At 40.1% G+C, this 27,086-nt stretch overlaps 1 protein-coding gene across 13 annotated transcripts in view; it reads right to left on the reverse strand.

Annotated features, from left to right (window-relative positions):
• Positions 1–223: 223 nt before the first annotated feature.
• Positions 224–27,086, reverse strand: part of LRCH3 (leucine rich repeats and calponin homology domain containing 3) — a 60,486-nt gene continuing 33,623 nt past the window's right edge. Inside the window, exons 9-23 of one of the 13 annotated variants that reach the window (XM_050978051.1) lie at positions 26,629–26,777; positions 25,886–25,962; positions 23,054–23,146; positions 22,590–22,641; positions 22,313–22,453; positions 21,035–21,082; positions 20,004–20,057; positions 16,916–16,996; positions 15,558–15,629; positions 14,170–14,218; positions 13,565–13,678; positions 12,845–12,963; positions 11,181–11,318; positions 9,020–9,097; positions 4,376–6,753 (exon numbers count right to left, since the gene is read on the reverse strand). In XM_050978051.1, coding sequence (XP_050834008.1) covers positions 6,553–6,753; positions 9,020–9,097; positions 11,181–11,318; positions 12,845–12,963; positions 13,565–13,678; positions 14,170–14,218; positions 15,558–15,629; positions 16,916–16,996; positions 20,004–20,057; positions 21,035–21,082; positions 22,313–22,453; positions 22,590–22,641; positions 23,054–23,146; positions 25,886–25,962; positions 26,629–26,777 — 1,466 coding nt within the window. In that variant the 3' untranslated portion in view covers positions 4,376–6,552. Of the gene's footprint in view, positions 3,782–4,375; positions 7,190–9,019; positions 9,098–11,180; positions 11,319–12,844; positions 12,964–13,564; positions 13,679–14,169; positions 14,219–15,557; positions 15,630–16,915; positions 16,997–20,003; positions 20,058–21,034; positions 21,083–22,312; positions 22,454–22,589; positions 22,642–23,053; positions 23,147–25,885; positions 25,963–26,628; positions 26,778–27,086 lie in introns of those variants that run through there. The other 12 variants (XM_050978042.1, XM_050978043.1, XM_050978040.1 and 9 more) reach the window with 12 other exon arrangements.

The following is a 27,086-nucleotide window of genomic DNA, read 5'->3' on the forward strand; positions in this document are numbered from 1 at the left end:
GAAGGTTAAAAATACCTAAGAAAAAGCTTCTGATGTGGCTGCAAAATATGTGTAAAAATACCGTGATTTTCCTGTCCTGGTTAACTATGTAAAATAGAAAATCAAGGCAGGTCCATCAAATGTGAATTGGGATGATGTGGAAGGGGAATAAATGCCTGACACAGAGGATGTGACATTTGTTGGTGCAACAGAAAAATAGTAGGAAGAAATACTGCAATTCATGTAAGTTTTAGAACTTTATTTCAAATACCCATGGTTTCCTTTTATATTATCAATGTGCTAGAAGTTCACACTAAGGGCAGAATACAGGCGGTTTAAAATATACAATATTCAGACACATTTATATGTAACAGAAATGATGGAATGTATTTACAGACATACAGCATGGGATGAAGCTTTAAAATCCTTTACTCTATTACTTACACGTTTACACTGTTTTCAGAAATAACAAAATTAGATCACTTTGTAGAACATCACAATATCTATACAAAAGAATTTTCTGATTCACCTTACAAGTCCTCTGTTTCTAAAACAGTTTTTCAAAGAACCATTTTTAGTCATAAAGGGGTAAGAATACCATTTGCCATCCTGCTGCTACCAAGAACAACAGAGGTGCCCTGGTGCTGTGAAGAGTTGTCCCTGGTGGATTTAAGCAGGGGGCAGGGCCTTTACAAAAGCCTCTCCTTCTAAGGGGAACCCCCAGCTGCTCTGCTCTGGCCCCCCAGGGCCATTAGGGGCTCCCGAGTGCCTGGGCTGCTCCACCTGGAGTGTGTGACCTTGCAGAGCCTCAGACAGCACCCAGGGCTCGCCAGGTTTGAGGATGGAGTGTGACACCATGGAGTCAGTGCAGGAACACAGGCAGTACAGAACACTGAAGTGGATCCCTCCCACATCCTCCAGCACAAATGCCCCAAAGAGGAAAGAGCATCTCTGCTTTAACACACAGAATAGAACTTTATACAGGTTTTCTTTCAAATACTCTTTTCATGGGATAAACAAAATTGCACATAACTACACTGAAAAATCCCAACCCATTTTGCAAGAGAGAACTGAAGTGGGTTTGGTATAACGCATTAAATAAACCGCATGATGAAATTTCAGGTTTGGATTTTTGTCCTAAGCATCTGGACAAGATTTAGTGCTTGCCAGCCTGAAAACCTAAGATTACAAATGTCAAACTAACACAATTAACTACGCTGAAACTCCAGAGTGAATGTTGCTCACAACAAATACCTGGTGCCACGGAACTTCTGCCTGCTTGGCCTCCAGCCACAGGTGCCCATGAGCCACCCAGGTTGTGAGCCCCACATGGCAATGGGAAATGGCTCTTTCTTGCATGCCAGACTCAAGCCCCCACCCCATTAAAAACTACTGTTAATTAAATGACAAAATTTCCACCAACCTGAATACTGTTAAGTTTCACTTTCCTTAAGTGCTGGAGCAATCACCACACCTTTGCAATTCCATGAAGGGAATGGTTTCCTTCAAACAGGGGTATTTAAATAGCCCATGATGAGTGTGCTGGTAAATGCAACAGTCCCTGTAACAACAGGTGACCTACTGATGGACACCAAGATGAAGTCAGTGCCTCCCTCTCTCTCAAGTTACATGCAGAGACAAACACACCAGGAACACACTGTGTCTGTGGTGTTGCCTGTGAGTGGCAGCATCTTCCCCCCAACAAACTGCAGCAGACACTTCAGACACCTCTGTGTCCCCGTGGGAATGACCAAGACTCCTCACCAATGGCATCAAGTGAAACACAAAAACTACTTAAGGGGGCAAGAATGCCTGTGTGAGCTGCTCTTCCTGTGGGTTCTGTGAGTTCCTGACACTCCCATTCCCTGCAGGGCTCAGGGTGCTGCATTTGGCCAACATGAGGAGGTTTCTCTTTGCAGCTGGACACTCTTAAGAACACCTCCCAGGTATTCTTCACTTGAAATGTGACCAACCAATGCCAATAAGAAGCAACTGGAATAATTATGAGAAATAGTGGATTCAACAATCACCACAATCGCCCTTGAAAGAACTACATGAAGCAAAACAAAAATGGAAACAAAACTGCAAATCAAAAAGGGGAAAATGCAGATAAGACCAGTCCTTGGCACTCCCACAGCAGGTTTTACTTCTGCAAAAATGACTTTTAGCTAATTTGTTTCAATTTCTTCTTCCTTTATCTGCATAAAATCCTCTCAGAGTATTCTGCTTCAAATATATCCCAGACAGAATACGGCTGATGCCTGGAGCTGCTTTCAGAACATGCACCAAGTATTAGTAGCATAATGTTCAGGGACAAAGGAACCACATGGGTGGAAACTGGGTTCTGTAAGGCCTTTTGGGGGGGGGAAGAAGTGTTAATTGATCTGGTAGCAAGCTTGGCCTTGTCACTAGGACCAGAGCATACAGACCTGTCTTTATTTTGCACATCAGCTTTCCAGGAAAATGCAAAATTTGTCAGCTGCCTCTCCCACTTCTGTTCTGTGAATTTCCATTACTATGATATGGAAAGAGGAATCAAGTAACAGCAGTTCTGTAAAACTAGCACATCTCTCTACATAAACTCCAACTAATAAAGGGCTTTATTGAGCCTTAGCACACAGCTGCTCTGACAACACCCAGCCCACCTGGGGAACTTGAGAATTGTGCTCTTAACATGATCCATTCTGTGCCTGCAGGGGATGCTTCAGCCTCTCATAAATGTGTTAGCTGGGAGGACTTCTAATGACCAGCAGGGCAGGCTGGCACTGTTCCCATTGCAGGGAAATGCACGGGATTCTGCTGATCCCACAAAACCACCAGAAGGGGATGTGAGGACAGGGGCAATCCCCCTCCGCTGTTGGAAAAGTCTTCAGATAAAGACATGTTAAAACCCAAAGAGAAAATGAACGCAGCAAGAATGCTGATGGGATTAATCCCATTTGAACAGATCTGACTTAGTATCTTTTACTAAGGTGTTTCTGGCAGAGAAAACATGCAGTAATTTTTCCACTGGGGAAAAAAAAAGTGGATTTTTTTTTTCAACTTTTAGTGATGAGGACATACCAAGGGAAATGACAGCTGTGTGAAGTTTGACCCTGTTATCAAACACTGCAGGTTAAGATTATGTGATGCAATTTAAAAAATATTATAATAGAAATAGCCATTCTTTGGAGGCAAAGAAACTCCATTTCTTTGCACCCTGTGGGTAAGGAAAGTAATTTAATTCCCTGTGTGCCCACTGCAGCAACACCCTGGTGGTTTTTTGTTTGGTGGGTTGGTTTTTTTTTTTTTGTTTTTTTTTTTTTTTTTTTTTGTTTTTTTTTTTTTTCACAAATTCCCCTAGGAATTGCTTTCCAGACTCTAAACCCATTTTTTCATCCTGCAAGGTCCATTTCTACAGCTGGCTCCAACAGCCAGCCGCTAGAATTCCCTGCCCTCCTCCCAATGAACTCTCATTTTTTAAATAAGGGGCAAAAATATTGGTAATAAAAATGTTCCTGGAAACTGTTGTGATCTCCAAAAAAATGGAGAAATGAAGTAAACATTCCTGTCAGGAATCACGGAAACTCATTTCCTTAGAACAGAGCTCTGTGTGTTTGGATGCACTGCATGGGCAGTAAAGTCTTCAGGTCCTTCTGCTTAGCCAAGGTAACCCAAAAGGTCCCGGAGGTCTTTACACAGCAGACAAGTGGTGCAGTGGCTGCTGCTTTGGGGGTGCCAGCTCCAGGAGCGCCTGGACAGTCACAGCTACCTGTGTCAAACCTTTCTCTTCTAAAATATGCAGAGGCAAACATAATTGCTCCTGAATGGGGAACAAAACAAAGACAAAAACAAAATGGATGAAAACCACTCAACTGAAAAGAAAAAAAAATTAAGCAAAAGGTGACTGAAATATGAAATGTTATGGACAGGCCAGAACACACACATAGGGGTAGGACATGAGATTTCTGCTTGTAACAAAGGAACCATGACCTTGACTACTCAAGAAAGGTGGCCTTGGGCTAACCTCTTGTATTCTTTTAATAGAAAACTCTATAAATAAGAATTTGAAAATAGATTGTGGGAGAAAAGGGGAAAAGCAAATTGTCCTCCATCTCTGCCCACACTGAGATGGCAGCAGTTTATAAAACCAAACTAGATGAACTCGATGAGGGTTCAATATGATCAATGTGCTACAAAAGAGAGCAGGAGAGAAACCACAGCTTCCTTCCCAAATCACACCTTCTGGAGAGAGTCCTCCTGGGACAAGCCTGTTCAGCTACAGCCATGAGGGAAGCCCTGCTGGGGAGCAGGGAATGAGTCACTACCACTCACTCACCTCCCCAAAGCGCCCCTGCTTAGTGGGTGGCCCCCAAAATCATTCTGAGGAATAACAGCAATACACAACATGCAAAAAGAGGTTTCAAAGTGTTTATTAACAGTTGTGCTATTCTCAGTCTAAGATGTATTTAAAGCCTCATCCTACAGAAGTCCTTGGCACCTCCTGCCCATCCTCACTCCACAACAGTCAGGATACATGTCCAACAGTTCTCTGTATCCGCAGAAAATAACCCAAGTGTGTCCTTCCTATACAGCTACAGAGACTATTTTTCATGTGTCATTTCCACATCAACTGGCATTTCTCCACTTCTTGAGTCTACTGATTTTTGAGGTTAAAGAAATCCTTCAGCACAAACAGTGGCAGCCAACACTCCTCCCTCAAAGCTCCGAGCAGAAAGAAAAGTGAGCCCCGACTGCAATTCTCATAGAAAGCCATATGCTCGGGCTAAAATACATTTTTCTTCCAGCAAATGTATATTACTTTGAAAAAAGTGTGCTTTTTGAGAAAATACTTGTAAACTTGAGTAAATATGCCTTATCTTTTTCTTATGTATGCAAACAGATAAGGGAGGAAAAGCTTTGGAATGACTCCATACCACAGACAGTAATGACAAACAAAATTTAGAAACTGGAAGGCACTGTTAGTGTAAAACCCCTTGCAGCTTTTATCACAGTGTTCATTAGAAGTTAAAAAACACAGGAACTGAGTTCATTTTAGTTCATACCAGTAAGCAGTGCAAAAATAGCTTACTTAAATGAAAACAATCTCCCCCTGTCAAAAGTCCCTTCTTTACTCAGTGATGTTTGGCTTGGACAGAACATTTTGTGTGACTTGGACAGGAGGCAGCAGCTCTTACATACTCCTTTGATAAAAACTCACTTCATGGTACAAGAGCTTGTGAGACCCACATACACAAAACACATTTTCACTGGTAGTGACCACATTTGCAACTGAACTCCTGTGTACCGTAAATGGTGCTTCAGAGGTGTTCCAGGATATGGCTGGAATACCAACACCACTTGCACTGTGCTTCCAAGCCATTTACTGCACTTGCAGATATAACAGAAATTTATTGAAGACAGATTTGGAACAGCCATTTCCTGAACACTTACCTGTCACTGGTGTCTGAGCAGAGCCCCCTGAATGGATCTCCACTCTGAGGGGACATGGTCTGTTACACACATGGGGAGTGCCCTGAAGATCTGAGGTGTCCCTGAGACATTAAAGCATTAAAGCACCAGGATGCTTTCCCTGGGGAGGGAAAGGCTGTGAAGCTTTATGGAAGACCACCTGAGTTTTGTAAAACAGCGAAGAGTGCTTGTGCAGCTGGGCCTTATGTTTGTGCAATTGCATGATACAAATGTTTCTGAAAATGACAGGATAAGAGGAAGAAGGGAATAAGCATGGAACTAGCTTGGGTTGGAGTGCCCAAGATCAAGAGACAATTCAACAAGTTTTTGGTAAGTTTTATCCAGATGACAGTAAAATGCTGTGACATTCTGTAGCACCTGATAGGATCATAAAGATTTTTTTTTCTCTGACATAAAAAACTTTTCTCTTAAAGCTGTTGAAGAGCTTAATTTCTCTGAATTTTTTCTGCTTGAACTGTTATAATGTTCAAGGAGCTCAGGATTCACTGAGAGTTGTTTTGAAAATCCTGAATCAAAGTAATACAGCAGAGTCTATAAATTTGAGAAATCAAATGCTCTTAGAAGCAGGATAAAGGACTGGGAGTAAAAAAACAAAGCAGTTAGAAAGTTCTGTGGATGACACCAGACCATGTCTCCTAAGACTGTGAGATCACATCGAGAACATTGACATTGAAAAAAATACTTCACATTGTTTAACATTTTTCATCAGATAATCCTCAAGCAATTTACCGAAGTGGTTGCATTTCCCATTACACAGATGGGGGAACAGAGGCACAAACTGACACTGCAGTTTTCACTACACCACTGGTCAGCAGACTACAGCATGCACCACATGTCCTGACCTCAGCCCTCGCTGGAGCCCAAGGACAGCACCTCCTCCCTTGGAAGGCATTTCATCTGCTCAATGTGACACAGCAAATACAAATGGGAATTGGGTCACGGACGGTGGTGTGGGTGCACCAATGTGTTTGTACATTGTACTTGTCACCTCTGTCCCATCCGCGGGAAACAAAGCACTTCATACACACAGTCTTGGCAAAGCCCAGAATCTGTTCCCAAGCACTGGAGTGATGGAGGGAGGAAGCAGCACCACTATCTTCACTAGAGAAAAAAGACCCAGCGATAGAACATACAGAGCGTTAGCATTAGAGTACAGTAAAACACCACAAAGCCCCAGAGCTGAACGGAAAGGGACACAAGACTGGATTCTTCTGAATCTGTCCCCAGGGAAAGAAGAGTCTCAACTGTTCTTTTAACGCTGAGGTTTAGCTGGAGAATGTCAGAAGGGGAACAAAGATTGTCCTGTCCAGAGTGTGTGAGCAGGAAGGGAAAACAGACAGAAAAAAAAGGTCAGTCAGTTAGCCATAGCAACATCCACGAAGCAGTTATCAGACATCTCAGCTACAACCTACACATTTGAGAAGCACATCACAGCTGGTTAATTCTCACACAGAAATCTGAAAGACTCCCACTGCAAAGAACTCAATGTCACTGTCAAGTGTGCAGTGAGGTGCCTGTCACCTCTCCAGCTCCCACATGTAATTATTCCTTGTTGTTAAAAACAGCAGTTTACACAAGCCTTAGTGAAACCCATTCTTCTCTGGAAGTGAAGAGGTTACAGGTATCTGAGATGCTGCTGGCATTGAGTACTCACCACAGTTCAGCCTCCACGTGTAACTTAAGGAAAACAGCAGGACACGGAATAATTTATGTGTAACTGATGCTTGAATGCAGCATCCTGCAGAAATATCTATTACTAATTAGAGTTTAAGAGTTCTGTAACTATTCCCATTGTGTGTTTCTCGTCTCCCTTTCCCACAGGTAACTGGTAATAATCAGTGAAATCTAGATGCATGGATCAACCTGTTCAGCTCAGGGTTTCCTTTGATCCAAGGGCTTTAAAACCACCAAAGTCCTAAGGAAATTGCTGCTATGCTGTGGTGCCTGTAATTAGCCCTTTCTGAAAGAAGCCTTCCCCTTAAAAGGCAAGTATTCCTACATGGATCCATGCTTTCAGAAAGTATATTATTTTTGTAATTAGAATGGAAATGAAATTAAAAACCTGCAAGCAACTTTCCAAGAAAAACATACCAGGCTGCCATGCCATTCTGGTACCATACAGGTATCTTATGTTCACATCCCAGCAGAGATGTAATGCAGACATGTGAGAGCAGCTCTGGGTTCAGAGGGGGGTATTTTACTAAGTTTTCCCAGAGAGATTAATGTTTCACATTAAAACAAGATATATGAGAAAACCAGGAGGGCCCTACACAGCAGGGGTAGCAGATGGAGTAGCCTGGGTTTGCAGGGGGCTTTTTCTTGATTGGCCTTTGTGTTTGTTTGGTTTTGATTGTGGGTCATTCCAGTAATCTTCTTTGTACTGCAATCCCATGAAAATGGCATCTTCATACTTGAGGGAGCTATAAATAGGGAAGCTGGGATGGAATTGCACAATGCCCCAGATAAATTTATATTGTGCAGTTCTGCTGGGATTGAAAGTCCAAAGGTTTTTAGGGGACAAAGCAGTGCAGGATCTCCCAGCATTAAGGATCACTTACAACTCCCTAGCCCCTTCTAACACAATTCACCACTGAGACATGTGAAACTGCCAGGCAGCTCAATAAATAAGTCATCCTAAAATCCCAGTGGCTCAAATGTCTGCAAGTGATCTGAAAATACCAGAAAATCCTGCATGACTGACTCAAGAATTGACTTTAGATGTAGCTGGGAAATGGGTCTACTTCTCCCTCTCAAAATACAAAAGAAACCAGCGCCTACAACAGAAACACCAATGTTCAGCAATGTAAAAACCCAAATCAATTAGTGCACTGGAAGGGAAATTAGGAAAAATATAATATATTCAAACTATTTGTACTGAGAGAGCTGCTGAATAAGACAAAGTGCAAAAGACAGGACAGCATAAAACAGGATAACTGGGACCAACAGGATAAGATGGACTATTTCTTATGTGTCCACCTCCTAGATGTTACAAGTTTCAAAAGGGGACAAGGAAGACAGACTTCTACCATTGGTACACAACAAAAGTAGGAACTGTGCAAAGACAGCTACCATCAGTGAAGGGCCAATAATTCTGTGACTTGATGGTAAGACAGTAAAGACATTTATGTAAGAGAATTATTGGGAAGGAATATGAAAAGCTTTGGGATAAAAAAAAACCACATGCAAACCATCATCCAGATTTTATCTCACTTTTAAGCTGTCACATACCTAATACTGTGAAAATGTAATTGGTTTTATAGAACCTGCCAGTTCTAAAGGCAGACCCAAAGTCCATCAGCTCTTATAAATTTGATGTACAGTATTTAGGTGAATCTATACTAAAATATAAACTCTATATGTTACACTCTGATAAACCGTACCTGGCTTCATTTTGCTCTGGAAGACCGTGCAAGGTAAGTCTGATCTATACTGCAGGATAGCTTGTACCTCAACCTTTTAAAATTTAATCATTTTGTTTTAATCCAATATTCCAAAGAAAGTTTTATTTTCTGAAGCACCAGGCAAAAATGCATATGAGACATTATATCAGGACATCAGAAATACATACCTGAGGCACTCCAATCCTTCTGCAAGCTTCCAAGAAATTCTCCACGTTTCGTCTGCATTTTGCCATTGTAAGTTTAGGCTGCAAAGAAGCAAAGGCATATGGTGTTCTTAACTGGCAAGGTTTTAAAAGATTTTAAATTTTATTTAAAGAAAACTCTTAATAAATCTCTTTGCCAAAAACACTGCGCTGATATAAGCTCATCTAATTCAAAGCAGGCTTTGCTGAAGTTTGCTTTTCTTATAAAACCATCCCAGTTTTCAAAGCTGTTTTATGAAAAGCTAAGTTATGAATGCTGGATGATTTTTAAAAAAGTACAGCTCTAAGCCCTGCAATATTTATATACACAGTGTTATATAAAACTGGCTAACACTTTTAGTGACTACATTATAATAATTTTAAAAATGTCTTTTGATGAAATGCACATCCATGGCTTCCATGCTGTGATTTCAGAGCAATTTCATGACATAAACCAATCTAGAGTCTGTTTTGGATTCTTATAATGCAAAACTATATAAATATCAAAACCATACTTCAATTAACAAAGAGGTAAAAAAATAAAGGCTAGATGAAATAAAAAAATCATGTCAGAAAACTGGAAATGAAGCTTGCTGCTTGTCAGTCTCTTGTAGATGTGTTTAATGGAGCTGTCTGAATTGCACTCACTGGCAGTTTTTCAACTGAGGTTTTTTTCTGCAGTCAGTTTTCACACCTCTTCAGATATACCACAGCACAGGCTCTGTCTTGTTCCTGCTCTCAAAGCTTATTCTCTTCTGGTTCAAGAGACACAAGTTCCCTGCTCCTATGAACATGCTCTGGAGCAGCAGGCAGCAGCCTCCAGGTGTTCAACACTTTTTTAAGTGATGGGGTTTCCTCTGTCCCCTTCATGTGCTGTGTTCCCCACCAAGAAAGCAGGTTAAAGGCCAGCACTGGTTTCTTGCTCCCAAAGGACCAAGAGAGTACAAAGATCACACTGTGCCTGGGGCATGACGTGATGCCTCTTCTGCTCCTGGAGCCACGAGACTCCAGGCTGCCTCTTCGTTGGGATTCACATGACAAAGCCACAATTTAATTCCTAACACAGAACATTCAGCTGCACATCAAACCAGGCCATTGAAAAGATCTCACTGATGCAAGTCTCCTGAGCAGTGGCTGTCTGCGTTAGCTTGGAATGATCCCATAATCTGCCTAAAGTGTTGGTGTGTCCAGCTCAGTCTCAAAATAACAGGGCCATCTGCCTGGTCACATCGAGTCCCAGGGACACAATGACACACTTGGCAGCCCTGGAAGTGCCAGTTCAGATTCCAATCAACATGAAAACTCACACCAAAAGAAGGGTAAGTGAAGACTACGTGCACATTTCAACTTCTTCCCCAAGGAATAATCTGTTTTTTTTCCTTATTCATACAATTTAAAGGTGAACAACAAGCAATCTGCCTGTCCATATTACTTTCAAGTAGCTCATCCTAAATATTTGTACTGAACTTTCTGACTTGCACAAACACAAACTGGACAAATAATCTGTTGGTATCTCACAGATTTTGACCTTTCTCTAATTCTATGCTTTCCCTAAAACAGACTGCAATACTTCCCTGCTCTCAACATCCTGACTTCCCCCCCCCGCCCCCCGTTATCACAGAGGTATGACAAGATTTCTATTGTTCCAGGAGATGCTGTTCTCGAAGTATCTCAAGTGTGTTCTGCGAAAATTCTTAAGCAGAGGAATTTGTAGTGCTGCAGACACAGGACTCAGCTTGGTCTCTGCCTGGTTTCACTGTCTTGTGTAGTGGGATCCTACTTGTCATAATTCCCTACTATGTTTTCCTGAACTTCTCAGTCATCTTGATCTTTTAAAATATCCTATTTTAGTTTTCATGCTGAACTGTCTTGTATTTCACTAATTTTGAAGTTAATGTGCTTAGGGAGCACATGAAAATGTTAGCATTTGCTTACAAGCTGTTAGAAGTAATTTCCTTTAAATGAAACAAACCCAAACAGAATTTCATTTAGTGACACTACAGACCTTTTATAAAACAGCACAGTTGGTTATTTTTTGTCATATACATTCACTGAGAATGCTGATTTTAGTGTCTGTCTGGGTGACAGGACTTTGCAGGCTATCACTTTGGACAGCCATAAAGTAGCATCACTGCTGCACACTTACAACAGCAGGCGAGGGCACGTGGATGCTGGGGACAGAGCGGGGCCGCACATGGTTGGCCAAGTGGCACAGGACGACGCCGTCGGTGAGAGCTGCGCCGAGGTCGCTGGGCAGTGACACCTTCAACCGCGACTCGATGTTCTGTGGGGAACCAACAAGGACACACAGGGGAGCTCAGAGCTGTGCCCTTCCTGCTGGTTCACTCTGCACAAGGCAGAGTTCGTATGAGGCACAGTTCCTGCACTACAACTCTGTCTGTCCTCATGGCATTTCCAACCAGCTTGCTGAATAACCCCAAGGAAAGCCCTGTGCATTACTGTGGCCAGGGCTGGCCCCAGTCTGGGAGCAACTCAGTTCAACGAACAGCTTTCATTGTACAGCACAGTGGACTAATACAATCATTATTCAAAAATAATGGAAATCAGGCTCTAGGAACAGTATTCTTAACCATACATATTCTCAGAGAATGGTTCTGCCAAGAGAAGTGAAAATAATTGTCTTTGTGGGCTGGAGGACAACACAATTAACAAAAGTCAAGACAATATTTTTGCCTTTAAAATAAAAACTGAACCATTTGGCATAAGCAGTCCTTTAAAAAGAAGGTAGTTAGCATTTGTTTAAGAGAATGAATAAAAATTCAATTTAGGCTTTCAAACTCATTTAAAATGCTGTGTGAGTATCACCGACTTGTAACACTGGAAAAAATTTAAGTATTAAAAATAAAATTTAGGCTTACTTGAGGAGCAGAACAAGAGAGAGACTACATAGAAAGCAATCTGAGATAACATAAGAGAGGGTCTGCAAACACCACCAAGCTTTATATAAGGTAGTTGCCTTTCTCTTTCAGAGAAAGGAGACTGTCCTTACTTCAAAACTTCCTCCCAAAGAGAGGGAATTTTCTCTATCTGGAATGCTTATGTTTTTTAAGATTAGCTTCAGTAAATATATTCTTATTTACTGGTAAAATTCAACAATTAATTACAGACCTCAAGAAATCCCTTCATGCTCTGCAGAAACAAGTCTGGGGCAAAGCAGTGCAGTACCTTAATGCCATGTGGCATTTCCAATATTCCTGTTTATTGTCATTGTACCTGGGCACAAAACCAGGAGTGTAGTGCCCCTGGGCAGACAAAAAGCATAAATATTAGAAACATTAGTGGCTCAAGTGTTCTGCACTTAACTAAGGATAAGGCAAGAATCAACAGACAGATCTAGAGCACAGGAGGAAACCACGATGGAAGCATGACTGGCAGCAGTCTCCGCACTCCATCTGCTCATCTGTCAGCTTTATAGCAAAAAAGAATTTTAAAATAGACATTAAAAGGAGACAGTAAAGGCAACTTTCCAGGGAGCTCCTTACAAGTGTAAAAGCTGATAAGGAAGAAAGGAAGCACACTAAAAGCAGAGTTCACTGGACACTTGAGAGCAGGATTTGACATATTTTATTACACAGAATTTGAAGCTGACTCTACCTACCACAAACAACCAAGTGAACACCACTGCACCCATCTGAAAGAAGTGCATAGACTGTACCTCACCATTTCATTTTGGTCAACTGTGCCCCATATTGGTTCAGAGAAACTTGCCCATAAGACAAAGGCAGATTTAGCAGGGTCACAAAGCGCATTTCCTGCTGTGTTCACGTTCTGGCTCCTGGCAGCACTAACCTTGCGTAGCTGCTCTATCAGCTCCAGCTCCTCCTCCCGCTGCTTGGAGTTTTGTCTCACTCGGGGGTCTGCAGAATCATTAGCAGGAGACAAGGCACAGGTAGAGGATGAAGCAACAGCTAAAATAGCAGCATGAAGGAAAGAAAATCACTAAGCACAGTTTGGCTTTGTGTTGTTTGCTACTGCACTGCACACAAAGTTCCAGAATGGGTACATTACATTCCTTTTCACAAATCTCCTTCTTACCTTTGATTATTAATCAAACTAATATTCTACCAATGTAAATTACATGTCAACACAATTCCCTCGCTGTTTAGATTCCGATCTTTCTGTTGGATAAGTCATGCACAAATGATGACAAAGTTCTGCCACATGCAGTATGTTGAAACGGTTCTGTCTTTCTCCAGAAATTGCAATTCTGTTACGGGCTACTGGGCAATGCAAGAATTAGTAAGCTGTTGAAGGCTTGTGCAGCAAAGGTGTAAGTGCAGACCAAGATGAGAAAATCCTCACACTTGTACAGGTATGACAAAAGAATACTGGGCAGCTCCAAATAAAACCCTGTTTGTTCACAGCATATCTGTTGTCATCTGTCTACAAATGAATTCTAGAAGCAGTTTGATGATAAAGACCTGGATAACAAAACACTGCAAGCCCCAGGTAATGCAGATGTCAATATAATGTACCAAAACTAGCTGATTTCTGAGCTATATAACCTACCTTTCTTGGCTCCATCCCTGACAGCTGTTCGGAAAAGGAAACTCTCAGGTCGCTGGGAAGGGTTTCTATAGGAAGGCGTGGCTGCATGGCCAGGATATGGAGGGGAAAGGTGGACTAAACAAATGTGGAAAGGCACAGGAAGGGAAGGAGGAAGAAGGAAATGGTTAGAGTTAAATAGGAAATGGGTACAGCAATGTGGTAATTAAAAGAACAAACCAAAAATTTTAATGTAATGATGACAAAATAAATTACAGCCATGCATGATAAAAGCAGAGCAGGAAAAGACACTTCCAAGGACACTTGCATGCAAAGCACATTCCAATACCAATTCCAACAACTGTTCTGACTCTTGCTGAATGCATCTGTGTGCCAAAGTTTCTATGAAGGCCTAAACCAAACTCTGTGCTCTGCCTAAGGACAGGCTTCATCCCTTTTGTCTCTTCCCTGGTGTTTTTCTAAGGAGACCCAAGTAACTGGGTAAATTCTCACACACAGTACTGCCACAGATAGAGGTGGGAACAGATGCTCCCCTTTCTTCACAGGACAAATAAGCAAGCAGGTATTTTGATCTTATTTTTCAGAAATTTTTTTCCTGTCCCTGTTACCTGTCTGAGCGGTAGGTGAGCCAGGGGAGATGGTAGATCTGTCATCACTCTGTGAACAAAAAAGCAGAAAAGTATAAATGGTCCTAATCTGGAAAAGCTTTGACTACATTTTATTTTGCTGTGTTTTAAGAAAAGCTCCATTCATCTAAATGTGTTTCAGAAAAATAACCAGAAATATGAAAAAATACTGTATGTTGTTTCTCAAGTCTTATCTCTGCAGAGACAAAGTTTTTTTCTTTTACAGAAATGACACAACTGCTCTTTTTCCTTAGGAAAAAGAATGATGAAACAGCACTGACTATGCAATGCTGTTAAACAGATCATTGTTAACTTTTCCTTCCAACTCAAACTGAGAAGTGCTCTTTGCAAAGGGGACAGCAAAAAACAGGTATAAAGCAACATGCAGTGTTGTGGTGTAAAGCTAGGTTCTTCCCCTCAGCTGTGACTACTTCCTCCTTGCCTGTCTCCTGCCCAGTAAGTTCAAAAGATGCCCTTCAGGCCTGCGGTCATTGGCCTGTCCAGATGTCATTGTTCCCTGAGACCCTCCCCCTCCCACCTGGTTGGTAGCTCACCTGTCCTCCCCCCCCCCACCTTCCTGTGTGCTTAAAAGGCGTTGCGGCCATGCGGTGGGGGTCTGTTCGGAGCAGTACTGAGATTCGGAACTGTAATACCTTGGAATAAACTTTGGATTTAACTCTCCGGCAGAACACACTCTCTTCCTCTTCACTATCGCCTGGACTTTTCTACTAGAGGTAAACTGAGTTCTGCTTTGCATGGGCCTATCTCGAGTGCTTAATAGTAACAGCTTGCGAGCCGAAGGTGTCTCTGAGGAGAAATATCCCCAGTAGCCACTTGTAGCTCAAGAGAAAGCATCAATGCAGAATTGGCAATACAGCAGCCCCAACAAGGATACTCCTCTTTGACACCTTTGCTAATGCAAAACTGCTATTTACTGAACATCTGTCCCCATTGAAAGACACTGTGGTTTCATCACAGTGCTTACACAGACTAATGAATTCCTGTGAGGAATGAATTCAGCACAGCAGTTTCCACAGAAAAGAAAGCAGCAGGAAAAGGATACAATGTACTTTTGATGAACTCAACTTGATCAAGAGTAAATGATCTTGTACAGAAAAAGCAACATCAAAGACAACTAAGAACCCCTTGGAGCAGAGACTGGTTACCATGTTTTATAGATCAGGCCTCCTGTAGAAACAGCCTAAAGCTAAGATGAGGTAATACATACTACAGTTTAATCAGGTGAATCAGGTTCATGCCCTACCTGAACTTTTGATTAGATGCTGACAGACTAACACCTGTTTAAACCGATGTGTGGATCCGAGATTTTTTTGTTGGTTCTAGTGGTGAATGATAATAGCAAGAGATACCTTGACAGGACTGAAGGTAGAGGCACTAGGCAGGGTAGTAGCACAGCTTTCTTGGTTCAACCCTGAGAGTGACTGAATGCAGAGAGAAAGAGAAGGCAGTAGCAGAGTTAGTGAGTAGCTGACAGGTTGTACACAAAGGTGGAAGTAAAAAGGAAGAGGTGATCACGATCACATTCTTAGAAACACTCAACAAGCAGCACATCAATACTTGCTGAATTATAGTTAAAGCCTTTCTACCCTCCTGAACTTTCTGGGAGGTACAGTGCTTCTTTTACATATAATACAGTGACACGAAAAACAGAATTAAGAACAGTAAGTGAGGTAAAAGCTTCTTTAGTAACACCTGTGCCATCAGAAAAAAAGAAGTCTTACCCTACAACAGCCCATTCTAGGCCATCATTAAAAATAAATAGCTTCCTTTTTAGTGTTTTGAGGATGTAATGCATGTCTGAAAAATCAGGGAAACCCAGGTACAAGAGGCTCAGTAATACACACTTTGTATGTGCCACAAACACTTAACAACTGGTCCCTGTGATTACACACAAAGTAGATGAGATTCTGTGGGTAGAACTGTAGAATCTCACTCTTGGGGAAGATGTCAGTGTCAGGATTTACAGTGTTGCCACAAATAAAGTTCAGTCACATTTCAATTATGTCCAATATCAACACCAGCCAAATAAATAACTTTTCCTGTTTACAGAATAGGGGCTGTAGTTGTGCCCATCTGTCACTGACAGGCAGATCTAGAAGGCCAAATCCTGTGTCTAACTGAAAGCACCATCAGAACTTTAACATTTGAGGACCGAATGGCTCACTGTGCTTTCTGCATTCAAATAGCAAAGTGACAGTTCAGCACAGGAAAGAACATCAAATGACACCTAGAAACTCTACAGTTAGTGAACATTTGGGAGTTAATTTTTAAAACATTTGCAACTTTTCTGCCACTTCAGAACAGCACAGCCAGAAGGACTAGAAGGGAAGGTTTACACTCAGGGCAAGCCTTAAACACAAATGTTTTTAGGCCCTGTACAGACTTACAGCTGATCCTCAAGATTGCCTCTTTCTCCAGAGCAGGGCAGAGCCAAAATGGTGGGTTTTTTTAAAGCATTTCAAATATCACTTGTCTTAGACAACACATTAGCTAGCACATGAGACCATTAAAATAAACCGGAACTAGGTGGTATGTAACATCATTGTATCTGCTTATTCCTGTATGAATAGAGCAGGGCAAGCTCAACACAGATTAACAAGAAGGGGTCACTATGCAGACACCCAGCAGTGGGCACAGGGAAGGGGACACAGCACGGCACACCACAGAGAGGGACAATCACAACACCAACACACCGCATGCTCTTCACCTGTTTGCGAGTGCCTGGCCTCCTTTTAATGGTATTGGTGTTACTGTCAATCTCAAACACAAAGAGAGGCTCAAAGCCATTCTGTCAGGGACAGTGAGGAAAGAAAAAGAGGGAAGAAAGGAAGAAGTGATGCAAAGAATAATTGTGAGAAAAGGCAGCCACTACACTAAAGGAGTTAGGATGCTGCAGCTCAGACTTACACCACCCTCCGCACATGCTGCACGCAGTCTTTAGGTCTAGCACTGAAGTCACAAAAATTTCCCTGTGCCAGAAACAACTTCAGATACAGGGAGAGCCAAAGGAGAGCCCAACCAGAACTCTGCATGAACCAAATAAGGATATTTTAAGAGAATTCAGTTATTAAACATTTGAATACACAAATGAATGCCAAAGGTCTGAGAGAAAACTCCAGGGTACAAGTCTGCATAAGTCAAGTCCTGCTTACTTTACCCATACCAGTATTATTTGTAACACTCTGGTGCTTAACTTAAACATAGTCGTAACTCCAAATGTTTAAGAGATCCTATATGCTACCAGTAATATGACAGATTCAGGCCACATTTGAGACCATAACAAGAAAACAAGACAAGGAAGGGAGCATAAGGCAGCAATGACACAAAGGTTGTGAGAGGAAGAGGTCACAGCAGCTGCCTGATGCTTCTGAAGTACCTTGTGGGATTCATAACAGAGAAACTGAGCAGTAGTTAGAGAGGATGTTTTGGGGTTTTCTCCCCGTTTGACAGCATCAACGTTGTAAGGGACAGTATAGGAGAAAACAAGAAACTATTAGGAGAAAAATGAGATTTAGAAGCAATGAAGGCTGAAACCAAGTCATTAGCCAAGTCTGGAAGCTTAACACCAGCTCTAAAAGTAATCTCCGTTGTAACAAATGGAACTATCCTTGTGAAAACAGCAAGAGGTTCTGACAAACATAAAGCTTTCATTTTTTCAGAGAGGCCAGTGACTACACTTATTCAACAACATTTTAGTCTGGTTATCTACCACAGGTCAACCCAAAGAAATCCACCACAGTGTGCTATGAAGCTCTACAGCCAGACTCCACTTCAAATCACAGGTATGCAGGAGGAACTACAACTAAAGGGAACCATTAACATCCACAGAAGGTACGGGCAATCATTCTGGGACTTCAAACCAACTGTCCTGACAATGTTTATAAACAGAAGGAAATGGTCAGAGTAATCTGTGCAACATGAATACATTTTAATTTTCATTAGTGATTAAAGACAACAAAAAGATGACCAAAAGAAATACCACAGATTTTAAAAAGGAGATTCACAACTGCAATTTTTTGTTAAAGCACTAGCAATGCCTGAAGACCAAAGTAGTAAAATAAAAGCTCTGCTTTTAATTGCTTTTTACTTGCTTTCTAACTACATATTAGATTTAGTACTTCTAAAAGCTTTTCCTTATGGCCTCAGAAATTAGACCTAGCTAAATTTCAAACACATAAGGATAGGGGAAATGTCAAATGAAACAGAATATAATATAAATAGGTAAATGCAATATAAACTCCAATATTTTTTTAAAGCAATCTGATGACCATTTCCTTGATGTTGAACAAGTTTTTACCTTTAAACTAAAGACGGTACAAATTCATGAGCCAGTATGGGTCTAATGTTTCAGTTACAGTAATTGCCAGAAAGAGCTGCCCTGGCATATGTGATCATCAGGCACAGTGTGGATTTCCACCACTGAAGACAGCTACAGATCACAAACCCCTGCATTTCATATACTATTATAATTTAGTGCTGCTGAAAAATGTGAGGAACCAAATGAGAAATGAACAGAGAAATTATTGCTTTCAATCCTTTCCTGCCAGCCTGGTCACTCTTTGTGAAGTAAAAGGATGTAACTTGGTTAAAGACAAGAAAGGAAACAAACAGCAATGGAAACTAGTTTCAATGTAGTTTCTGAAAATTCTGTATCGTACTTTACAACAAAAGTCATGTGATCACAAAATCAAATAGAAATGGGGTTCCTACAAGCATCTTCAAATATGTTCCAAAGACAAATTCACTGACAACAGAGAATCATCTCAATCCAAACTACTGCTTCTCCTTTTTATGACCTAACTATGAAAGTACATTTTAATATGCTCATTGATAGTGATTTCTCTAAACAGCCACATAATTATTAAATTCCTCTCTAACATTTTAAGCTTTCTTCCTCACCCACAAAGTGCTAGTCTTACAAAAGCAGAAAACCCAAAAGGTCTGAATAAAGACACAGTAAATACCTTGACCAACGCATTCAGGAGAGAGACACTCTACCCAAGAGTACTGCCTAAAGAAAATTTAGGCAGATAATGGAAGCACATATATCAAGAAAATAAATTCTAGGCATGCAGTCATGCAACAGCAGGCAAATCAGGTGTATTTTTAATTTTCTAGACAGGGATTATGACATGAATTAGATTTTTTAGTTATGCTACATTGCTAAGATGCCACAAAGGAAGAAATAGCATAAAACATGAAATATGTGCACACGTGTTTTTATTTTTGATAAATGTTCAAAATAGATTATTTTTAAGACATTTGCACTAATAAACAATAAAACTGTACGAGGAGTATTTAATGATTTGTAGCATTCATAAGTAGAACACTTTTTTCTTGTGCTAAGTATTTCTAACCCCCATGTGCAGGATGCACACAAGCTAAAGTAGAAGGCTGTACTAAGCAGTAAAATCCCTTCCTTGACGCTGAAGAGCTCATCAATTGGGAAGCAAGCTGAATGGCAAAGAAATCAAACCAGAACAATCAGAGATGAATTTTTCATTTTAGAAACTGCTCTTTACTATCAGTAATAGTCTTCTGCTCTCAAATAAAATATAAGCTTTAATTATTTTGTGGAATCAACATCATTGTATTATTAGCAAATGTCTGACAGCAAAAGTGCCAACATATTCATAACATCACAGCTCAGCTACTTTTCAAAGGAGATGGTCATGTTTTATGCTATTTAGATTAGCTCTAAAACAGTTGGTCTAATCTGAGACAATCATTACATGTTGTCATTTCTATGCTCTAGAGTCTGCCACAGAAAAAGGCCATTACGTGCAGGATCTTACCACTAACAAGGCACTATCATCAGTATGCTGAGACCTTCTGGATGGAAAGGGACACTGGGAGGTGGGAGAGATGGAGCATGTCAGAAACACACACAATGTCAGCAACACATGGTATGTGAACAGACAGACATTTTGGAACATGTACTGCTTGCTTATAGCACTGTGAGGCTCTTTAAAACAATTCATGAAGTATCTGTAACTGTACGAACACACAGCCTCATGACCCAGGAATTACAGTGCAGTCATATTACTTAAGGAATCAATTATTCTGCTTTCTGTGCTGTGTCAAGCAAATACAGAACACTATGCATTCACAGTGCTGACTCTGGTAGAAGTAAGGACCTTTTAAAAGAATAAATTAAGAAAAGAAAAACATTAAGAAGTAAAAAGAGCAAAAACTATTTCAATTACCCCATGTTTTGCTTATTTTCTAACAAAAAGAGAGAACACTGCTGAAGAACTATCATATTTGTTATAATATTAAAAGCTTTTATCTAATTAACACTACCAAGTGAACGATCTGATTTTGATTATAAATACTACATTATTGTAAAACTATAGTAGAAAAAACTTTAAAAAATGTTTATTCCTTTTTCTGACAACTCTCAAAATTCTAAAGCTTAATACTTCTGGGACAACTGATGATTTAATAACAGGAAACTGGAAAAAAACTGATTTGTGAAGGATGACTATAACACTGTAACTTGACTGAATACTCCTGTTAGAATACAAACTGTACTGCTCACAAGGAGCAGGTTAGGATAGAATACGAAATTTATTTTCTGAAGAGAACATAGAAAAACATACAAAAAACAATAAAACAACACACTTGGACAGGCAATCTACACAAACAGAAGAAAATACTAGGCTCAACCCATTAAAAAAACCCCAACCCAAGGCTCAATAATATGTGAAAAAACTATACTGTAACCCAGCTTTGAGGTATTTTCCACAATGAGGAAAATAACTCTGATGGAGAGCTGGGAATTTAGGTGCTGACATCCCTACTCATGCTCTTACTGGACTCTTACCTCACTATCCATTGGACTTGGTTTCTGAGGACTTAAGGAGGCTTTTTGCTACACAGAAAAAGAAAAAACAAAACTTAAAATAATGTCACAGAGAAACAAAAGCTCCCAACAAATCAGCATAACTTATAAGTGTTTGAAAACAGAAGTCTCAGTTTTTTAAATAGAACATGCACTGGATTCACTGAGCTGAAACTCCCTGATTTAGTAAAAAATCAGCCTTTATTTCACATTCGAACGAACAAAAATTTAAAATTATGCATATGAAATATGAATAATAAACCCAAAATATAACTCATGGGAGGAATTTAACTGCTGAGAATAAAGTTGTCATGAACAACAAAGGAAACAGAAGAAAAATACCCCAAAATCAAACCCCAACCAAAAACCCCAGGAGACTCATCAACGAACAACATGCATCCTATAAGCTTAATCTTTAACTAAAAGACTGAGCTGAATCTTTAATAAGCAGCTTTACTACAAAATAGTGCCAGAGGCCTAAGAATAGCTATTGCTAATGAAAAGCCTAGTTTGAGGCAACTAAGACCTTTTTCCAGACTAACTTTATACATTAAATATAAGCAATAAACCATGCTTTGCCTCTCTGCAGACTACTCTAAACACAAAATAAATATTAACTGGAACATTTCTTAAATTTGTGATGGTAAGATTCAGGTAAGTGACCAGAGCAGCAAACAGTAAAACAAATATAAATCAACTATGATATAAATAAACTGGCATGCTAAGCAGAAGATATGAGTGCAGAGATACAGACAGTGAAGACACAGTGTTCAGAGTGAGTGCCTGATGTACCACAGGTCTGCACCCATGCTTTACCCAGAACAAACTTATTTTATTATCACAAAATAGCAAAATAGATCAGGCATCATTATAATTTTGTGTGTATCATTATTTCCTCCCTGCCAAATTTGTCTTCAAAACTAAACTGCCTTTATGCCTTCTCCAATAAAAGCCTCTTCTTTCTTAAACCAATCCCATCACATCTATGCAAATGAAAATTGAAAAGTATGAGGTGAAATAAGCAAAAATCAAGAATTCTTTGCAACAATCACATTTTGGGTAAATCTTCCATCTTCCTCCCCAGTTCTAGCCTTGCCTATTTAGCTACAGCACCAACACTTAATGGACTTGAATGGTATTTGTCCAAATTCTTTATAAAGTGCCAGGAGGTAACGTACAAGCAGTAATTAGCATGGCAATTAGTTATAATTACAGGATTTAGAAAAGATAAAGTATGAAGTAGGTACTGAAAGGAGGCACCTTAACAAAGTCAAGGACAGCTTCTCTCTGAATCTGCTTAGTTCTCATCCTCTCCTCTTCGTACTGAAGGGCTGCCAGCTGGGCCTCCCGGCGAGTGCGCTCGATGTGCCGGCGGTGCAGCTCTGAGTCTGCGTTAGGCACCTGCAACCAAACAGGGCACCAGGCTGTGAAGCCAGAGCTGCAGATGGGTTATGGAGAAACAGCCCACGTCTTATGGGGAACATCAGTTTGGTTTTACATCAAACTCATTCAAAACCATTTGAATTCTATGTGTTACCTGGATGTGGTGACTTGATAGCGAGAGAAAATAAGGTGAATCAGGCAGGGGTCTGACAAATAAAAAACAGAGAGTAAGTAGACTTTTAATCTTAAATCTACAAATTTTGCATGCATGAATTGTCAGTGACACACAAGCAGCTGATGAAATCAAGAAGAGTAACTGTCTACTAACAGCTGTGATGATGATTTAACACTGTGAATGACAGATTTTGTGAGTAATTTCTATTTCTTCTCCTGAACTGTAATAACATTTTTTTACAGCACAAGATGTACCCATGGGGTTGTACACTTGGCCTACTACATTGAGATAATCAGTACTTTATACCCATTCTCTAAGAGTAACCAAACCAGGAATTTTTCACATGATCCTCATTTAGAGGAACAACTGAATAGGATGGTTATTTGAGGGAGGGGAAAATAATAAAATGAATCAGCAGAAACACTCAATTTCTTTTTCCCTACCTCTCTGTCCTGTCCACATAACTCCTTAGTACTTGATGCTCTCTGTCCTGCATCAAATTTAGAGTTTCAGGTCTTCGTAATTCATCTGTATCTCTGCAGGTAAGACACCAGGTGGAAGGGGATTTGGTCACTGATGCATACAGACTACTGACAGATTAATTCTACTCTAGATTACAACTGTTTTTGTGAGAGAAATGCCCAAACAATTAGCTTCAGATAATCACAAAAGTGAAAACTGGAGTAAAGAAATCACATTGTGATACCAAGTCAGATCACAACTGCAGTTCGTAATTAAACAAAACTTGCTGAATTAACAATGATTTAAAAATACACCAAGATGGATTCTCTCTTTTAGGACAATATTTGGGTTATTGCAGGTCTTATTCTGCTCTGGAAAGAACAGAATTATTTTAAACATCAGGACCCTTGGGTATTTTCAGCACAAATCTGCTCACCTCACCAATCAGGTGACTGCCAGTGACACAAGCCCTCAAAGTTACAAGGTAAATAAGAACCCATCTGGCTCCTATCCATCATATCAAGAATAACACAGAAATTTTGCAGTCAGTCCTTTGCCAGAAGGCAGCTGTTAGCACTGAAACAATTCCCAAGGTCCACAGCCTACAGCATGTACCCTGACATGTTGCTGCCTAGAAACAAACTTGATGGAAATCAAGGACAGCCTACTCTTGACAGCCTAAACTGTGGCCTTCGCTCCTGGGGCAGCCATGGAACACAGACACGCTTCACCATGCATTTCCAAAAAATGTCAGTCCAGCTGGCTGTATGCACACTTAGGGCCTTTTCCTCATGGAGATGAGATGTGGGAGACCCAGATGTTACAGGTCTGTTCTGTTACTTAAATTAGCACTGAAGCACATGACAAACCCATTACTTAGAGCTGTTTTGAACAGACAGGACTGGGTTCAGCTCAGTGCCAAGGAGTGTGTTCAGAGCAGAGTACACACAGCTTTGGTGCATCAGGAATGCACCACAGTCTGTCCAGAGGCATCAACTCTATTTATTTAATTGAATCAACTAATGTAAGTACTCTTGAGATGAAGTCTGTGTTACATCCAACTTTTAGAGTTTTAATGGCTCCAGCATGCTAAAGAAAAAAAAAAAAGAAAAAAAAAAAGGCTGGCTGCCAAGGCATTTGCACAGAATTACTGTGGAAGCACTTTACAGCTTGTGGTTGCCACAAAATAAAATATTTGTCTAATACAAGCTTAAAATACAAAAAATTACTCATTGTCATATGGCTGTTTTTATGCAATTTGAAGGCAATAACAACATGATCTGGTTCCAGTGCCTTAATAATTTCACTCTGCTGCAGCATAGTAAACTACAATTCATTCAGATCGCTGATTAACGATTTCTGCATGGAGATCTGCTGCTATCCTCAAGTTAAATTTTGAAATCACTGGATAGCTTTACTGAGCTACAACTTCCTTTATCATTAACATCTGTCTATGTAAACAGCAGCTCTCCCCAGCTAACCAGCCTTCTCCTATTTCCTTCAGATTTATCACAGAAACCAGTGTTTGTAAAGTTTAATTATTTCCATGTTGACCACAAATGTTCAAATTGAAAAAGAAAGTAAACAAAAAAGCAAAAAATTAATTTTTCGAACCAAGAGCACTCACTTTTTTTTGGGGAGAGCATGGCAGAATTGCTATATCACTTTATACCTGACCTGTGGACAGGATAAGGGCTGCTGACATATGCTGAAATAGCTACCCTCCCTTGTATCAGTACAGCTACTGTATCTGCACATTTTCTGCACATTTCAGAATGCCTATCAAAATGCTGCCAAAACTCTGGAAAAATTTATACACTAATCTTGGTTTAATTTGCTCTTTCAATACTAGTTTAGAATCCATTAATAATTTCTACTGACAGTATAAGTAATGACCTACTTAGGACTAGCAGTTGTCTTTTTCACCACTCCCCCACCACCCAAACATTCCAAGTACAACTGGGCTGGTTTTCTGTGGAGTCCCTGCAAATTCACTTTCAGTCCACAGAATACTGATATGGTTCAACAGTATAATAAAGGTTCTATCAATTTTCATTTGCAAAAATTTGCTTGTTTTTTATCTTTTATTTGCTTATTTTTTTTAACTAGACATCCAAAATTCTTTTCAGAAACCTAACCACCCCTCATTGATACTCTGTCCAATTCTGACCTTTATTTTACAGATAAGCATTCTCTCCAATAATCATTAAAGTAATCATTAAAGACTAATCACTAAAGAGCATGGACATACTTCATCAAAATAAGCAACTTGTTTTCAGAACTGATTACCATTCTATCCCTTCTGCTGATGTAGGCTCATGATTATGGCCCAGAAATGTACTTTTTAAAATAAATTAATCTTCCACAATACCAAAACCAGAAGGAGTCAACCAAGAATGTGTCCTCATGACACATCAGATACTCCATAGCATCTCTATCCTTCCTAGAAGTACCTTTATCCCTTTTGTCCTCTATGTACTACAGCTTAAATCAACTATTCAATCAAAGCACAAATTAAATCACAAAAAGCAGATATTAAAGCAGTTTAAAAATATGCACTTTAATTATGCAGATTTCTTTAACCAACTGATTTTGAGTCAAGTATTGGCATAGAACAGTTATGCCTTTTGCTCACTGCCATTATTAGAATTCCAACTCCTAATTTGGAGCAATAACTTATCAAAAAAGTGCCATGCACACTTCTGGCAAAGCAACAGAAAACAATGCAGTTTTCTAAACATGTTCAGTAAATACATGCTCTGCATTCATCAGGAAATTCTGGATAATATTATTGTTGCCCCAGTAATTCTTACCTGTTTTGATGTAAATGTCGTCTTGAATCCTCTGTTCTCTGAAACTCTCTAATGGATACAGGCTTTACTGGTGAGCTCTAAGCAAAAAAACCACAAAAGACTAAGCTAGCAATTTATTCAGAAAACTGTACATTAATGCCAAACAATCTCTCTGTAGAGCTATATCTGTAACTACTGGTATTTAAAACACCTGACAACGAAGCACAAAACACAAGTCAGGGATGCTCAATTCCAACCAAGCAAGCTCACTCTTATTTTTTTCTCCAATTTAAATAAATAATAGTTTCAAGATTAAATATGCATGCTGGTAACTTTAGGAATTTAAAACCTGCAGTATTAAGAATGTAGAGAAGTTCACGTAGGTATAAAATTTGTATTGAAATGTAAATACATTCTTTGGAGTTTAACTCTGCAAGTGTAGAGTAGTGAAGAGTGGATTCTCAGAAATACAGAATAAAGACGCTGATGGTCTTTTATGACATTCTAAACACAGGTCCCAGAAAGACTAAGAAAGCAAAATATGGGATTAATAAGAAGACTCTCGGTTTCATTTGAGCAATGAAATAATTTATCCTGACAGAACACAGAAGGAAACATGATGTGGCTAAAAACCTGTTTCTATAGGTTCAGTTTCTGAGGACTCTCTCCAGAAGAGGTAACATCCAAATGACTTAACAGGGAAGAGTTTTCCCAAGGGCTTTGCTGGGGTGTGTGAACTGAATGAACACAAGGAAAAGCACCACCTCATTGGAGATGCGCCGCTGGTCGATGTATGCCATGAACTGGGAGCTGAGGCTGTCTGAGTCCTGGCACTTGGGCTGCCTCACCTCCTCCTCCTCCTCCTCCGTGGCACAGCTGTCAATGTAGTCGATCTGATCGAGATCATGTTCCACTTGACAAACATACACAGAGAAAACACCCACAATTAAATAACCCATGAGAGAGGACAAAACCCAGCAATGCAACACGGTCAGAACCTAAGGTCCTGCTTTTTCTGCCATCTGGGAAAGCTCAGCCTGAAAGCTCCTGGATTCTGTCAGGCCCACTAACATCAGCTTAACAAATTTTGAAATAATTGTAAAATTTATGCCTTTTAAAAAGCAATGAGGAACTTGCATCAAGGAGGTAGTTTTATACTGCTGGCTGCAAATACTTTTGCAGTGACTAAAAAAGTAAATACTGTGATTTCCTTTTCAAAACC

The sequence above is a fragment of the Serinus canaria genome, chromosome 9, assembly GCF_022539315.1.
Source record: "Serinus canaria isolate serCan28SL12 chromosome 9, serCan2020, whole genome shotgun sequence".
In the NCBI taxonomy this organism is placed as follows: domain Eukaryota; kingdom Metazoa; phylum Chordata; class Aves; order Passeriformes; family Fringillidae; genus Serinus; species Serinus canaria.